A 17934-nucleotide genomic window follows, 5' to 3' on the forward strand; every position below is an offset into this window, starting at 1 on the left:
AAATCAGTGAGATATAACGTAGCATTGGTTTTAAATATTTCATTGGGTAAATGATTATGTATTCAATATTCATCCCGGAACAAGAAATCAAGAGTACCTTGTGCCAAGAAAAAAGTGTAAAAGGGATGCCACAAGCCAGTCATAGTGTGCTACGGTGGTGGTGTACCATGAGGAGGTGGTTTGAGAAAACACGAACCAATGGAATTAAAGCAAGATTTTTCTCACAAAAATATCTTTAAAATGTCTTAGGAATGACGAGGGTGCCAGAGGGTGTCGTGTGCTATCCACACTTTTCCACGGTGGCAAGAATTGCCATGGTGGGCATCATTTTCGGGTTGAATTGCCGAAACACAAACCAACGCATATTTAAAGAATTTAAAATTTAAAATTATAAGATTTAAAGCATATTTGTACCATGGAAATATCTGAAAAATGCCTTTGCAATAATGAGGGTGCCGTTTGTCATCCATAGTTTACCGCTCTGACGTGAAGTGCCTTGCACTAGCACGTTCTACAGCTTGAATTTCAGGTGGGATGTGTTACAAAAGATTTTGGTGGAGGGAGACTGAAATCTAACACCCAATCAAGGTAACAGACATTTCTATTAAAAGCTCTGAATGTCTTCAAATGCTACCCAAAAATAAAAATCAGAGTTATATCCTAGCCAATCAACAAGCAAAGCAACGGTCTTTTGCCTCTGTGTGTAAGACTCTTTGATATCTTTTGAATTTGATAGATTTCACTATTATTTTTTACTTTTTGAAGTCAATATTCATGTAAACCACCGAAAATCTTTTCATCTTTGACATCTCATAGACGATACATTACAAGTTTAGTGTCAGGGATTTTGACATTCCCAAAAGTTCAGTGGACCATAAGTAATTCCTCTTTTCAAAAATCTGAACTGTATCACATACATTGATTTTTTTTTTCTTCTTCTTTGTAACGTTCTCACCGGAATATTATTTAAGAACAAGAGCTAAGAGCTCATATGGCACTTGTGAAGAGGCCGGAAAAACCAAGAGCTCATACGGTATGAGCACTAGCAAAATTCTAAGAATCAATAGATTTATTTAAAAGGAAAATCAGATGCTTAATGCCGGTCGGGATTTAAAATAAGAGCTCCGAGTCACGAGGTCCTTCTAAATATCAAATTCATTAAGATCTGATCACCCACTCGTAAGTTATAAATGCCTCATTTGTTCTAAATTTTCCTGTCCCTTCAGCCCCCCAGATGGTCGAATCGGTGAAAACGACTTTATCAAGTCAATTTGTGCAGCTCCCTGACACGCCTACCAATTTTGATCGTCCTAGCACGTCCATAAGCACTGAACTCGCCAAAGCACTGAACCCCACCCCCTAACTCCCCCAAAGAGAGCGGATCCAGTACGTTTACGTCAATCACGTATCTATGACCTTTGCTTATTTTACCAACCAAGTATCATCCTGATTTCTCCACTCTAAGCGTTTCCCAAGATTTCTGGTTTCCCCCTCCAACTCCCCCAAATGTTAACAGATCCGGTTGGGATTTGAAATAAGAGCGCTGAGACATGAGTTCCTTCTAAATGTCAAATTTCATTAAGACCCGGCCACCCATTCTTAAGTTAAAAATACCTCAGTTTTTCTAGTTTTTCCAAATTAACACCTCCCAGCTCTTCCAAAGAGAACGGATCCGTTCCAATTATGTCAATCACGTATCTATAACTTGTGCTTATTCTTCCCATAAAGTTTCATCACGATTTCTCCACTCTAAGCATTTCCCAAGATTTCTATTTCCCCCTCCAACCCCCTATGTCCCCGGATCCAATTTGAATTGAAAATTGAGCATCCGAGACATAAAATCCTTCTATGTATCAAGTTTCATTAAGATCCGATCACCAATTCGTAAGATAAAGATACCTCAATTTTCACACTTTCCAAAAATTTCGGTTTCTCCCTCCAACTCCCCCCCCCAATGTCACGAGGTCTGGTCGAGATTTAAAATAAGAGCTCTAAAGCACAATATCCTTAAAAATATCAAACTTCATTAATATCTGATCACCCATTAGTAAGTTACAAATACCAAATTTTTCTAATTTTTCCGAATAACTTCCCCCCCCCCCAACTCCACAAAAGAGAGCAGATCCGGACCGGTTATGTCAGTCACGTATCTTGGATTTGTTTTTATTCTTCCCACCAAGTTTCATCCTGATCTCTCCGCTTTAAGTGTTTTCCAATATTTCCGGTTCCCCCCTCCAACACCCTCCCCCCTCAATTACGCTGGATCCAGTAGGAATTTTCAAATAAGAGATCTGAGTTACAAGGTTCTTCTAAATATTAAATTTCATTAAGATCCGATAACTCCTTCGTAAGTTAAAAATACATCATTTTTTCTAATTTCTCAGAATTAACCCTCCCCCCAACTCCCCCGAATAGAGTGAATCCGTTCCGTTATGTCAATCACGTATCTAGGACTTTTGCTTATTTTTCCCACCAAGTTTCAAACCGATCACTCCACTCTAAGCGTTTTCCAAGATTATAGGCTCCCCGAACTCCCCCATTGTCACCGAATCCGGTCGAAATTTAAATTAAGAGCTCTGAGACGCGATATCCTTCTAAAGATCAAATTTCAATAAGATCTGACCACCCGTTCGTAAGTTAAAAATACCTCATTTTTTCTAGATTTTCCTATTTAACCGGCTCCCCACTCCCCTCCCCCCAGATTGTCAAATCAGGGAAACGACAATTTCTAATTTAATTTAGTCTGGTTCTTGATATGCCTGCCAAATTTCATCGTCCTAACTTACCTGGAAGTGCCTAAACTAGCAAAACCGGGACAGACAGACCGACAGACCGATAGACAGAATTTGCCATTTTTTAAGTAAACAGGATGTTTTATGTTTTTGGGGGAAAATCTGCCAAACAGAAACAATTTCTTTTTCTTCTTTTCAGCGTTTCTGTTTCTGTTCCATTTTACAATTACTATTTCTTACTGTTTTGGTTCCGGCCAAACACAGATATAGGTACGGAACCATGTCTAAAACCTAGTTCCTCTAATCAGTAACTTTGATCAAGGCAAAGGCCATATCCAAATGGGATGAGGGGGTAGGAAGTTTGCTGCCCCTGAAATGTTTGTTCAACTCGTAAAAAAGTAACAAAAGTGTATATGAACAAATTTTTTATGCATTTTTAAGCTTTTTTAGTTAACTCCCACCCCCTACAAAAAATCGTCTGCTAATTAGTTTTGCACTTAACAAGGTGGCCACTGGCGTAACCAACATGACTAGCATCATTTTGGCAAAAGAATGGGCTCTTTAAATTATTTTGTTGTCATAATTTTAAAACAAAGAAATTTGAAGAATATCAGTTCCAATTACTGTCTTCACAGTTGACAATCACTTTCAATTTCACAGACTACCATTATCAGTTTTTATAAAGGTAGAATTAATTTACTAAATAATTATAGGGACAATGCACTCCATTTTAGATTCCAAGCTTTTGTTTGAAAGATAATGTATTGTAACGACTTCAAAGGATGGACTTACTTGATTTTCGAACTGTTCTCTCCTTCGATCTAAATCACCAAAAGGAAATCCAAAATTTGGAACCTGAAAAAAAATATACAACCTATAAAATAATATATATATATATATATATATATATATATATATATATATATATATATATATATATATATATATATATATATATATATATATATATATATATATATATATATATATATATAGGGCATGTCAGCCATTGTCTGCAAACAAGTCTGCAAGGGCCCTTGTGTGATCCTTCACTTAAGGTGGAGGGATAGTCCTGGTTATTGTCTCTCAGTGATATATAGCGACAGAAGAAGCTAGGCATTAAACCGGTGGGATTGGAGGCAGTTTCATTTTTCTCTACGCTGGATCACCTACATGAGTTATTAGTCAGGTAATTTAGTCGGTATTTACCCACAGGTAAAATTTTTGGAATATGGTTTGATTGCTTTTTTCTTATACTCGTGAAATGAATATTACGAGATGAAAACGTACTAAATTATTTTAACAATAAACATTAACAGTAACAATACAGGTACAGTAACGATAAACACGTGTATTAAACAAAGTTCAAAGGAAAATGTAAAAACTTCATTGGATATATGGGGGAATAGGCCCAGAGAAACCCAGCAAACATGTATGACCCTCTTTACAGATTAGTCTAGGTGTTTGCAGTTCTATGTGTGTGTTTTTCATCACCTCCATGTCTGAGCCTCCATGCATCAGCAAAGTTTTGTGTTTTGCATTGCCTTTTCTTTGTTTTAGCTTATTTTTCTTCTTTTTTTTGGGTTTCGTATTGTCGCTTGACTGGGATGAAGTTGTAAATTCAAATTGAATAAAAGTAATTTTTATCCCATAATAAGAACTTCCAAGTTTTGCAAACAATTTTGTTTTAAATATTATAGCAAAAGAAGAAACTAAACAATAAGTATCTAATGGAAGAAAATTATAGTGCCTCAATTAGTTATGTGGTCATTATTGTTCGTACATGTATCTCCCCTGGTTTCACAATTCGGTTTTTTCAACTGGAAAGTAATTCCTTTAGATGTATTTAAAACTCACTATTTTGGAAAAAAAGCACTGCAAATAGTAAAAAGTTATTACCTGTCCATGCCACCCTAATCTTACACTTTCTTAACCTTAGCAGAGAGCAAAAATGAGATTCATACGTGTTTTGCAGAAACAGTGTTGTGTAATATTTTATACCAAAGAAAACTATATAAAAAAAATATTAGTCTTGTATAATAATGTAGCTTCATTTTGGCATATTAAAAAGGTTCAAGGTTTTATTATTAACACCACATTAGCACCACAACACCAATTGTGTATAATTTACACAGCATATTAAATTCCCGACAGAGAGAAAATTCGACTAAGTCGGGAACAAAAAGACATAATACATAAATTTAAACAATTCTTACCTCTGCTAATATTCCACATACATAAATTTAAACCAAAGTCATTAAATTTCAATTTCGAGCTATCCTCAAAAATAAAATAGCAATAAATAACTCCCCTTTCCAGATTCCTCAACATACAAATATAACAAATTTGCAAATTTTATTACCTTTTGTTCACCTCATCAACAGGGGAAGATGGACCAACTCCCCCCAAACACGCCCCACAAAAAAGGCGTAAAGACGTATGTACAAGCCCAAACACGTATGTATACCAATATACACATACATATATGCAAACATACATATACATAAGATATTTATCATGAAACGTGTTACATTTTGGAAATATAAGCTGTAAGGCAGTTGTTCAGTTAAGTATACTAAGGTTCTTTTTGTCTCAATCTGACCGGTTTCCCTGTTCTCAATGAAGGAAGTATGTCTCTGCCACATGATAATGAAATGACAGTAAATTTATTAATCTAAAAGCCCTAATTTGCCATGGTTAATATACAAAAATCACTTAAAACTATGGACAACAAAATGTATATTAACTTCAGAATCAAAAGAAAACTACAGAGATACCTTGGGCATCATACCTGAGCAAACTAACCATCTCAAAAACTTGATCACCAAAAAATATTATTCCTTTATAAAAAATTATAAATATTAAAATCACTTTCAAGCAGCACTGGAAAATAAATCCCCCTAACGCTTTCAATTTCTGGCAAAGGCCCGAAAAAGATATAGATATTAGTTGTCTTTTCCATCAAGGCCGTATTCAGGGAAGGGTAGGGTTTGACCCCCTTCCTCACCCCAAAAATTGTCTGACTTGTTAAAATGTAAGAAAATACACATAAACAAGTTTTGATGCGCTTTTAAACTTTTTTGTATCCCAACCCCCACCCAAAAATACTCCCTGAAAAAAATTCCTGGATATGCCCCATTACTGCACATATTGAACTTTAAAAAAGGAACTGTCTTCGTCCTAACTCCTCTCAAATATTTTCTCGAGTTTCCCTAGTTTCCAAAGAGTAAAAATTTCCTCACACCAATATTACCAGTGGCGTTGATGCGGGGCGTGAGGGGAGGGGGCATTTCGTCTCCAATAATTTGAAGAAAAAATGTAATTTATTAAGTAGATTTAAAACTGATGGCCGTTTTAATTGTCAAATTTGCTCTTTATTTTGAGCATATATTTTTTTTAATTAATCTACGTTCATTCTTAACATAAGGAAAAAGAGAAAAATAGGGGTTCTGCTACACTTCATAGTATGTTCCACGTTAGTATTTTTCTCAACTATTCTGCCTTTGAAACCTTACCATCAAGTAAAAATTTGAGCCTAGTTAATCTCAAAATTTAAAAATGTTTTATGCTTTCTTTTTTTGCCACATCGGCTCAGATTAATTTTTTCCCTGATATTTAAGGTGATTTTAGCCTACTTCCTAAAATCTATCAGCTCAAGATTAGATTCTCTTATTTTAGAACTTTCAGAATTGGAAATGAATGCACCCTCACCATCTCTAAATAGGACAGAAATGGAAAAATTGAAGAAAAAGAAGGTAGATATACCGTGAATATAATTTCTTGAGTGAAAAAGAAATCATTGAAAAAGAAAATAAGACTTAGTTCTTTTTATAATGATTTTCATGCTATAGCTAGATAGGTCAAATTGATAGTAGTTTGGTCATGAAATGTGGTAGAGGCGGTCCGCTCCAGAAGTCATTTAATTATTCTAATTTTTATTTCCAGCATTTAATTGAAACTTCATTCTCTTATTTGTCATTGAATGCCTAATTAGTACTGATAAAACCCTATTTCTTATGTTTCGGATTCACATACTTGTGTTTGGAGAGAGGCTCTGAATAAATCGGAATGGAGGAGGAGCGTGCGTAGCTGTGTTAGCCGCAGGTGGCTTGGTGCTGCGGTGAGTTGTTAGTAGTAGTAGTAGTTAGTAGGGCTACACTAACCCATAAATGTAAAACTGCCTCTATATATAATACTATGTTTAATTCTGGCAATTTTTGTTTTTCTAATTATTTCTTTTAACCACCTCCAAAAAAAGAAATGACACAAATGTGCTAAGAATTATGACTGAAATTAATCCCATTTCACACAACGCCAGCGCTACGTGGGGGACACATATCTCTGCATCAGCGCCAGCATGCTGGATGGTGCATCAGCGCCGTCTGCATCAGCGTGCTGTACAAAATGTCTACTGAGAATAGAATACAGTGAATATAAACAAAATATGTGTATTTTTCTCAAATTTAGGAATTTTGTGTGAATTTATAAGTGGTACCAACCTATTCTCATTCTCAACACATTTTCTATTGTTATCAGTTTTATTATGCAGAGCTAGGAAACCGAGATTCGCTTGCGAAAGGAATTATAGAACGATATTTAGTGTAACCCCCCTCTGAAAATGTTTACCCCCCCATACCCTGATTTACACAAAAAAAATTAATAATTTTTATAGAATTCTTTTTTAAACAACGATACAAAGGGGAAGATAATTTCAAACTCTAACCGTCAATTTTCTCTTCCAACTGGCATCCCTGGTAATTATTAATTAATATAAATTTTCTGTCGCAAGGATGCTAGAAACAGCTCAGATTTTCCGGATATTCTTTGTCAAACAATGTCAAATGAATAAGGTAAAGATTCCGACTTTATTTTTTAATCTTTCAAATTAGAAATATGGTCACTATTTAAATGTGGGGAATATTCCTCGATATAATGTTACACAATCTGTGGTAATACTTTTAGTTATCCTGTATCTTTATTTAGACAGCGCTATTGCACTGCCTATGGCTTTTATTTCAACTTTATGTTGTCTGCTGTTTATCAATGCTATTTATTGATATAAATCAGGAACCCACAAACAAATCAATATAATGATAATCATAAATAACATTTCAATAAATCACGTATACCAAAAGTTTAGTACAACAAATCAAATCTTACAGAGTCAAAATCCATTCAAAATTACAAGAAATTCATAGCGCGTGATCCCAGAGCTATTGAAATAGCGCCTGGTTCAATTACGAAATTGAGCATCCTATGCTTGGCGTTTGGGTTAGGGGGAAGTGGAGGAGGGATATATACAGCAGCATTAGGGGTGAATCAGGCTGAAAACCCCAGGTGTACACAATATTCACCTTCGCTTTCTAAAAGCTTGTTTATGCTATACTACTGTCGTCTGCAGCAGCTCATTGCTGACGATTTTAGCAACACGTTCTACGGATGAAGGATGACAGATTACCGAAGACTTTCCTTTTTGGCCAACCGTCTGGGGCTACACGGAAAGCAGGTCGTCCTTGTCCGGGTTGGGAGGATGTCATAAATAAAGATTTAAAGGAAATAGGAATTTCCTGGGAGGGTGTAAAGAGGGAGGCTTTAAATAGATTAGGTTGGAGGAGGAGCTTGCGTAGCTGTGTAGGCCTCAGGTAGCTTGGTGCTGCAGTGAGTTATTAGTAGTAGTAGTAGTAGTAGTAGTAGTAGTAGTAGTAGTAGTAGTAGTAGTAGTAGTAGTAATGTTTTATGTTCACCAAGTAGCGTGTTTATTAAAGTTACGTTTCTTCACTACCACTTGAATAGGACCCCATCTTACCCCCCTTCCAAATAAAAGTACTGAGGCTACACCCCTGAATATTACACACTTAAATTTATCCTTAGTCTGCTTAATCTAAAAGTAAATTTTTCCCTCCCTATATTTCCTCAATCATAGATTACACAAAGAAGGAAAGAAACCAGGATATATTTCGTTTCCGCTCCTATATCTCGTGGTTCTATAAGATAAGCATACGTGTAAAGCTACAACACTGTATATCAGCTTCTTAATTTCCTAAACCACTTCCCTCAAAGTCAAAATTAGGGTCAGCTACCTCACTATCCCCTTAAAATAAATATAAACTAAGCGTAATTATCTGTTTTATCAGTTAAACATAATTATCTTACTTGCTTTTAACTTACTAGCCTTTTCATTTTATACCTTTTTATTTTTGTTTTCTTATGTTCACATATGTTTAAAATTTATAAATTAACAAACTAAATATTCCTTTGTAATGTGAGCACTAAGTTTTCTGAACAACTGTGAACCCTGTCTATGGGACCGCGACCCACCCACCTCCCTTCCCCTCTTCTCAGTTTGAGAAAAATGGACTACAGGGATTTTTCGATTTCCCATTTTGAAGAAAGTAGGAAATTCACCCGTTTATTTTGGATACCAGGACAAAGGATTAGGTACCCTTGGAGATTATGTTGGTTTCGTCCAGGTGGCTGAAAAAATGCAAGGATAAGTGAAGTTGTGTCTTCTTCATCGGTGCTTTTCGACTTTTCAGGCAGTTCTTCTTTCCAATGTGGCTTTTTAAGGCTTGAAGGTTGAGCTAGTTAGATTAGAAGTGGCCATTTTTGGAGAGAATCAAATCTGATGAACAAAAAACTGTTTTCACTCGGCCGACTTTGCCGGAAAAAGGCATAATTAAGACAGAGCTTCATCTTACATGTCAGATAAAAATGGTTGGTATTTTAGGAGCTCTAATTGATGTAGTAATTTAGAAGATATTAATAGTTATAATGGCTTACATACAACCGCCGCTGTCATAGCGTTTTCATGGTATCCGAATTTCAAACCATACGCTGAAAAATTATCTATTCAACTTTGAAAAATTATCTATTCAAGTTTGAAAAATTATCTGTTCGAGATTAGACTTCATATGCTATATTAATCTGGTTTCTAATATTTGATTTTGTTTTCTTTGCTTTCTCCTGATTATGCGAGATACTGATATTTTGCTGTCAATCTCACTAAAAAGGACTGTAATAATACACCTAATAAATTTACTGTGATTTTCAGTAACAGAGACTTTTACTCGAGGGATTGGTAACTCTCTGCAATCAAATATTTATAATGAAGAACCATTTTTTCTGCCACGAGCAAGATACTTCTATCTTTGCGCGCTTCCTCGCGCCATGACCTGAGCGTGTAACCTCGTGTACATTCTTCGAAAGTTGGCAACCGGTAACTTTCATCATTATGCAAAAAAAAATGCTGCTATATAATAATATAGAATATATTCATATCGTTAAATAAGGAAAGTGACTCACAATTTCCTTAGAACTATAAATCCAGAACTGAGAATTATGATTCCTAGTCTTCAGAAATCATGAAAAACTGACTTTCCCCCCTTGGGAAAAAAACAAGCAATGAAATCAACACAAATACGTGTTCGTCCTTTGCGGAAAGAGTATAAATTCCACATTTTTAGATAGGAACTTAAACCACCGCAGAATTTTTTTCTAATATACGGAATTTGAAGGTTTAATCTTCGTAAAGATTAATAAACCAACCACTTGGGACTCTATTTCCTTTTTTCAAAGAGCAGCCATATTTTCTCGTAAATTTCCATGGATATGTTTAAACGTAATGAGTAAAACGTAAGATTCATAGTAGCAGTAATAGCTGCAACCTAGTAAAGAGTGAATCACGGCCCAATAGTAACTAAAAGTTTACAGATACGTTTGAAAAAACTGTCAAGTGAAAATAAAATGGCTATTTGTGGTTGATTCATGAATGGTTATTTCCATTAATATCAAGAATAAAATAATATTTTGAAAACAAACTAGATCTCTTTGCATGGGCAACATGAGGTGTTGCGGCAACCTTTGCTCGGCTTCGCCGAGTAAAGTGTTGCGAGAGCAACACTTTGGTTTTGTTTCCTCGCTGCGACTAAACGCTGAAGTTTTTAATCTGTAAGGATGCTAAAATACATACTAGGTACACCAACTCGCAAAAGTTGCAAACTCCTCATTGCTAAAGATGATTGTAGCCTTACAGCCGATTATTATTTACAAGTCCCCTAAATGTCTTACCACTGGAACCAAATTGGTCTTACCATCAAATACAACGGAAACAAAAAATAGGTACACCAACTAGTAAGAGTTGCGAACCCCTCATTGCCGAGGATTATTATGAGCTAACAGCCGACTGTTGCTTACAACTCCCCTATATGTCTCACAATTGGTATCGGCCTATTTTTGGTTTCAGTGTGTACCTTACTACTGAAGTTGTCAACCCCTTTAAACTTTCAAACTGGTATATCTCATGAAGGAATTTTTCTACAAAAAAATGGATGACATATACTTTGATCAGCTCATCAAAAGCTGTCGACTGCCGTCGAAAAAAAAATCTATCTGTCTTAGTTCAAAAGTTGACTTTTTTGCCGTAGGCCAAGTTTCTAACGTCATCACTTAGAAAGGAGCAAAGGATAAACTCTAATTTCTTTAGCAATGAGAGAACTTTTAAAGTTTAAGAGGCACATCTGATACCATTTCTCTACCGCAATCCCAAGTGCGAAAAACCGAATGATAAACTCAGCTGAAATCACGAACAGAAATGGGTAGAAACAATAGATGGCAGCACTTTCGGACCCGTGGGAAAATGCCGCTTTTTTGCTTCTCTAAATTTTTCTATTTATCACTCAAAGAAGATATATTGGTTAAACTTATAGATTTTAGTCCGTCTTCAATTTGAAACTGGTGCCTGCCTGCTTACCTGCTAGGACGGAGTTATCCACTCAAAAGCAGAAACATGGTTTGATGAAACGAAAGCTTGGCTGCATAACTTCAGATAGTCCTCTCTGACATAGGCTATACAACTCCTCTTCACTTCACACACTATAGGCTCTGGCTCAAGGACAAGCAAAAACAATCCTTTTTGGCCCCAGGCAAGAGTTCTACGAAGCTTTCCAAAATGTAAAGTCATATTCATCAATCCAGCCTAAGGTCCACACTTTCCGTAAAAACCGCAGAGGTTAGACCCTTACCACTTTCTAGGAATAAGCTGAAATCGGGGTGCTAGGAACAAAAAAAAAAAAAAAAAAACACGACAAAACCAAAGTGTTGCTCTCGCAACACAATTTACTGGGATTTTGAAAGAGCCTGAAAACCCTTGACAGTGATATTAGATCGACACGAAAGTACACCATGGAAATCTTCATTGTCGAAAATCTTCTTCAGAAAACTTATAGCCCCTTACCATCAACATTAAAGAAAATCACTTTTTACATGGGTAGTAGCACTAGTATCCTCTTTTTTCGCTTTTTTATGTTTATCAAATTATCATCGTTGTTGTTTGTCTTTTTGTTTTATTAATTTTATTTGTTCTGCATTTACTCATCTGAAAATTTTAAAAGTTATATTTTCCATTTCTCCCCTGACGTTGAAAATGACATGACCCGAAAATGACATGTTCCACCCGGAAATTTCCATAGAAAGTCCAACAAGTACTACTCAGAAATTTCAATGGTTAGCAGTAGTTGCAGTTACAAGCTGCCTGGTACTTACAAAAATGAAAGAACCAGAAATAAAATCTAAAATATGCCGAAAACCACAGTTTTTGAGCAAAATGTGCCGAGGGAGCTTTTTCTTTTTGTTTAACTACACGACAAATGCACTGACTTTGAAGCACTAAATGTGCAACCACCTCAAAGATGTTCCAAGACAGCGCGAGTTTTCTCAATCTCGAAATCCTGATTGAAAAGTAGCTACGTAACATGGAACGTGTTTACGAAATAAGTGAAAGCTGTTGTTTCACAAACAAGATGCTGCGTTCCAGGGGTATTCTTCCACAATCTGGTTGAACTGGTTTGACTTCTTGTTAGTGATTTTGGAAAGTATAACACTGTTGATATTACTATAACAATTTCAGAATTCAGCTTTGAAGGAATGGGTAATCAGTTTTCATTATCCTACCTAGTGTTCAAATGTTTTTGGACGTTTATGCTTAAATATTTAAATGTAAAATTATTGTAAATGTAACATTAAAGTAATGCGTAAATATCTAATTAAAATATTTGAGAGTTTAAAAAGAGGTACTAATCGGTTACATAATAAACACTATAAAATTTTGACACAAGAAACTGGTCAAGTAACTTCTTTATACTGTCGATTATTTGGATGGCAAAGATCAGATGGGATAATAAACGGTTATTTTGCTTTGACTAGTGATAGAAAATAAAAGTAGTATATTTTCATCATATTTTGTTTTATTTCATTAGCTTTATCAAAAGTTTGGGCTATATATTTGCACATTAGGGGGGGGGTAAAGCATAGCATATATTAAATACAGCAATGGTTAGTTTACGCATTTAATATATGCTATGCTTTACCTCCACCCCACCCACCTAATTTGCAAATATATAGCCCAAATTTGTTTCTATATTCATCATATTTTGTTTCAACTTCTCTTCCCGAGTGTCTATTATGTAACCGACAAGCACAAAAAGATAGTAGAGAATTTTCAAAAAGATCCCTGAAAGTTTCAAGAAAAAGAATACCAACTTACTGAAATACTCAAAACGATCAAGACCTTTTTTTAAGGTGGGCATCCAGGATTTGATTCAGAGAGGATACAGAAAAAATTTAAAATTGTTAAGAAAGATCTACAATTTCGATAAATATTAAAAGGCCCAAGAGTTTTGAGGGAACCGAGCTGTGAACGTCCCTCTCCCTTCATAGAAAGAAAGAACTAAATTTGTTGTGCGTTGAATTTTTCTGAGCTGACGTTATGATAGGTCGAGATTTTCTGGATGAAACTTAGCCTAATGTGGATTTTGCAGAGGTTAGCCTAGCCTAAATTTAATACTGGATAAACTAGTCAGGTTGAGTATTATAAGCACTGCCTGCATAAGTGGCATTCAGGGGTGGATCGAGAGCAAAATCTTGGGGGTGCCAATCAGACAAGGGCACCAATTAGCACAGTCTTGGGGGGGAGGTAATGTCAAAAAGGTACCAATAATTGACCAAATTGACAAATTTATTTTAAAACAAGAGCTCAGAGCTCATATGGCACTTGTGACGAGGTCGGAAGAGCCAAGAGCTCATATGGTATGAGCTCTGGAAAAAATTCTACGAATCAATAGATTGCTTTAAAAGAAAAATAAGAAGCTTAATGCCGATAGAGATTTAAAATAAGTGCTCTGAGTAACGAGGTCCTTTTAAATATAAAAAATTCATTAAGATCCGATCACCCACTCGTAAGTTAAAAATACCTCAATTTTTCTAATTTTTCCTCTCCCTTCCACCTCCTAAATGGTCGAATGGGGGAAAACCCTGACACGCCTACCATTTTTCATCGTCCTAGCACGTCCAGAAGCACCAAACTCGCCAAAGCACTGAACCCCACCCCCTAACTCCCCCAAAGAGAGTGGATCCAGTCCGGTTACGTCAATCACGTATCTACGACATTTATAAGCGTTTTCCAAGATTTCCGGTTTTCCCCTCCAACTCCCTCCAATGTTCGGGATTCAGAGCTCTTATTTTGGGATTTGAAATAAGCTCACCGGTTCACCCGTTCTTAAATTAAAATACCTCAATTTTTCCAAATTAACAACCCCCAGCTCCCCTAAAGTGAACGGATCTGTTCCAATTATGTCAGTCACATATCTGTAACTTGTGCTTATTCTTCCCATCAAGTTTCATCCCGATCTCTCCACTCTAAGCGTTTTCCAAGATTTCTGGTTTTCCCTCGAGTAAAAGTCCAGCTCCCTCAATGTCACCAGATCTGATCGGGACTTAAAATTAGAGTTCTAAAGCACAAGATCCTTCTAAAGATTAGATCACCCGTTCGGAAGTTACAAATTCCTCATTTTTTATAATTTTTCTAAATTAATCCCCCCCCCCCAATTCCGCCAAAGAGAGCGAATCCGGTCCGGTTATATCCGTCACTTATCTTGGACTTGTTCTTATTCTTCCCACCAAATTTCATACTGATCTCTCCGCTTTAAGCGTTTTCCAAGATTCCCGGCCCCCTCCCAACTCCCCCCCAGTGTCACCGGATTCGGTCGGGATTTAAAATAAGAGATCTGGGACACGATATCCTTCTAAATATGAAATTTCATTAAGATCCGATAACTCCTTCGTAAGTTAAAAATACCTCATCTTTTCTAATTTTATAGAATTAACCTTCCCCCTCCCAACTCCCCCAAAGAGAGCGGATCCGTTCCGGTTATGTCAATCACGTGTCTAGGACTTGTGATAATTTTTTCCATCAAGTTTCATCCCGATCCCTCTACTCTAAGCGTTTTCCAAGATTTTAGGTCCCCCCCAACTCCCCGCAATGTTACCGGATCCAGTCGGAATTTAAAATAAGAGCTCTGAAACACAATATCCTTCCAAACGTAATTTTTCATTAAGATCTGATAACCCGTTCGCAAGTTAAAAATACCTCATTTTTCTAATTTTTCCGATTTAACGGACATAATTAACAGGGAAAAAGGGTACCCGAAAAAATCTTGGGGGCCCTGGGCCCCCGCCCCCTGGATTCGCCAGTAGGCATTATATATGAGACTTTACCTGTGGTTGTTGAAACTGAAATTCCAAAGTGTTATCCTGTCTTCTGCTTAACTGTGGAGTTATGGCCTCTCGCTTGAATCCAGACTTATTAGGCAGAAGAGGGAATCTCGGGAAGTTCTTCAGCCTTGGAGCCCTAAACAGGACATAGGCGGGCCTAACCTCCTGGAAAAAATGAATTTAAAAGAATATATCATGACTAGTCTTTTAAAAGCAATTAAATAAAAAAAACTAGTTTTTTTTAACTGAAAGTAAGGAGCGACATTAAAACTTAAAACGAACAGAAATTACTCCGTATATGAAATGGGTTGTCCCCTCCACAATCCGTCGCTCTTTACGCTAAAGTTTTTAATTGTCTTAAAAAGTAGAATTGCGGCAAAGAGTCAAACTTTAGCGTAAAGAGCGAGGGATTGCGGAGGGGACAACCCATTTCATATACGGAGTAATTTCTGTTTAAGTTTTAATGTCGTTCCTTACTTTCAGTTAAAAAAACTAGTTTTTTTATTTAATTTCTGAACGTTTTTGAATTAATGCATGTTTTATTTTGGCTCTCCGTACATAAATTATTAAAATGAAATGTGCATATTAATTCTGTTTTTGGATAAATGGCTTGCTCTTAGTTTTGATCAGACGATTTTGAGGAATAAGGGGTGGGGAAGGAGGCCTAGTTGCCCTCCAATTTTTCGGTTACTTAAAAAGGCAACTAGAACTTTTAATTTTTAACGAACGTTTTTATTAGTAAAAAATATACGTAACTAAAGAATTAAATTACGCAACAAACTTTTATATTCTTATATTTTTGATTATATATATGAGGGGTTTGTCCCCTCGTTAATACCTCGCTCTTCACACTAAATCTTAAGTTTTGTCCCAATTCTTTAAGAATGACCCCTGAATCAGAAAGGCCGTAGAATAAATAGTTAAAATTACTAAAAATACTTTAACTTAAAGAGCGAAGTATTTATCTCCTCCTAAATACCTCGTTCTTTATGCTAAAGTATTTTTAGAACCCCTCATATGCGTAATGATCTCTGTTACTTTTAAGTTTTAAAGCTACTCCTTACTTTCAATTGAAAAACTTTTTCATGTTTATATTTTATTGTTGTTTTTTTAATAGTATGCTAGAAAATCCTGCGCCCTTTTCATTGAATTTCTCTTCCCCCATGAAATATTCCTCCAAGGAAAGATCCTCCCACATAGCCCCCTCCCCTCAACCCCACACCCAAACCAAAAAAATCCCCCTGAAAACGTCGGTACACTTCCCAATAACCATTACTGTATGTAAACATTGGTCAAAGTTTGTAAATCGCAGTCCCCCCCCAGGGACTCTGGGGGAGTAAGTCATCCCCAAAGACATAGTTATTATGGTTTTCGACTATGCGGAACAAAATGGCTATCTCAAAATTTTGATCCGTTGACTTTGGGGAAAAAAGAGCGTGGGAGGGGGCCAATTTTTTTGATCACTTAAAAGGGCACTAGAACTTTTCATTTCCATTAGAATGAGCCCTCTTGCGACATCTAGAACCACTTGGTCGATACGATGACCCCTGGGGAAAAAACAAACAAAAACGAACAAATAAACGCACCTGTGATCTGTCTTCTGGCAAAAAAATACGAAATTCCACATTTTTGTATATTGGGCCTTGAAATTTTTTCTATAGGGTTCTCTGATACGCTCAATGCAATGGTGTGGTTTTCATGATGACTTTTAGGGAGTGTTTTCCCCTATTTTCCAAAATAAGGCAAATTTTCTCAGGCTCGTAACTTTTGATGGCAAAGACTAAATTTGATGAAACTTATATATTTGAAATCAGCATATAAATTCGATTCTTTTGATATATCCTTTAGCATTGAAGTTCCATTTTTTAGAGTTTCGTTTACTATTGAGCCGGGTCACTCCTTACTACAGTTCGTTACCACGAACTGTTTGATAAGACTAGAACCTCAACCTGGTTCCCAAAGGAAATTAAAATCAACAATGCTATGTGCTACCTGGGTATTCTAAATGTGATCATACTTCTTCTGGATTTAATTCCATTTAATTAGATAAAGCCATTTGTGTCATGAGTAAGGCTGTATCTGGGGGGGGAGGTAGGGAGTTTGACCCCTCTGGAATGTTTGTCCGGCTCGTAAAAACGTAACGGGAATCAATATAAATTGATTTTTGATACGTTTTTTTAAATTGTAACCCTCCCCCCTGTAAATAGTTTTGTAACCCCCCCCCCCTCCGAAAAAAAATCATGGATATGGCCCTAGGCATTAGTGTGTTTTGTTCTAGGATTAACGAAGCATGGGAAGAGAAACTTGATTTTAAGGTAGGGCCTAATGAAAAGAACTAAAGTAGACAATATCCGCAAGGGGAAACTTTTAACCCTTTGGTGATAGAATAAAAAATCTGGGAAGGGTGAATTCGAAGAGATTATTACTTTTGCCCAATGTGGGGGGGGGAATGAGGCGGATGATTTATTTAGTTTTGGGGTTTTTGTGAAGAATTGAAATGTCTGTGGAAGACATTTTCCGGGGTGGAATACAAAGAAGGAATGGGTGGATATTAAACTAAGCGACTGAAGTTTTATGGGGGGGGGTCAGACGTTGGGTAAGATTGTGGGTACGGGTATGATACATAGGGACCATATCCTGGAACTTATTCAAGAGC

General features: G+C 36.3%; 1 protein-coding gene across 1 annotated transcript in view; it reads right to left on the reverse strand.

Moving 5' to 3' along the window:
• Window positions 1–17934, reverse strand: part of LOC136035556 (uncharacterized) — an 88616-nt gene that overhangs the window by 36112 nt on the left and 34570 nt on the right. The window contains exons 3-4 of the mRNA XM_065717424.1: window positions 15282–15443; window positions 3525–3587 (exon numbers count right to left, since the gene is read on the reverse strand). Of these exons, the coding sequence (XP_065573496.1) occupies window positions 3525–3587; window positions 15282–15443 (225 nt within the window). The remainder of the gene's footprint in view (window positions 1–3524; window positions 3588–15281; window positions 15444–17934) is intronic.

This window comes from Artemia franciscana, chromosome 14 (genome assembly GCF_032884065.1).
Source record: "Artemia franciscana chromosome 14, ASM3288406v1, whole genome shotgun sequence".
Classification (NCBI taxonomy): Eukaryota; Metazoa; Arthropoda; class Branchiopoda; order Anostraca; family Artemiidae; genus Artemia; species Artemia franciscana.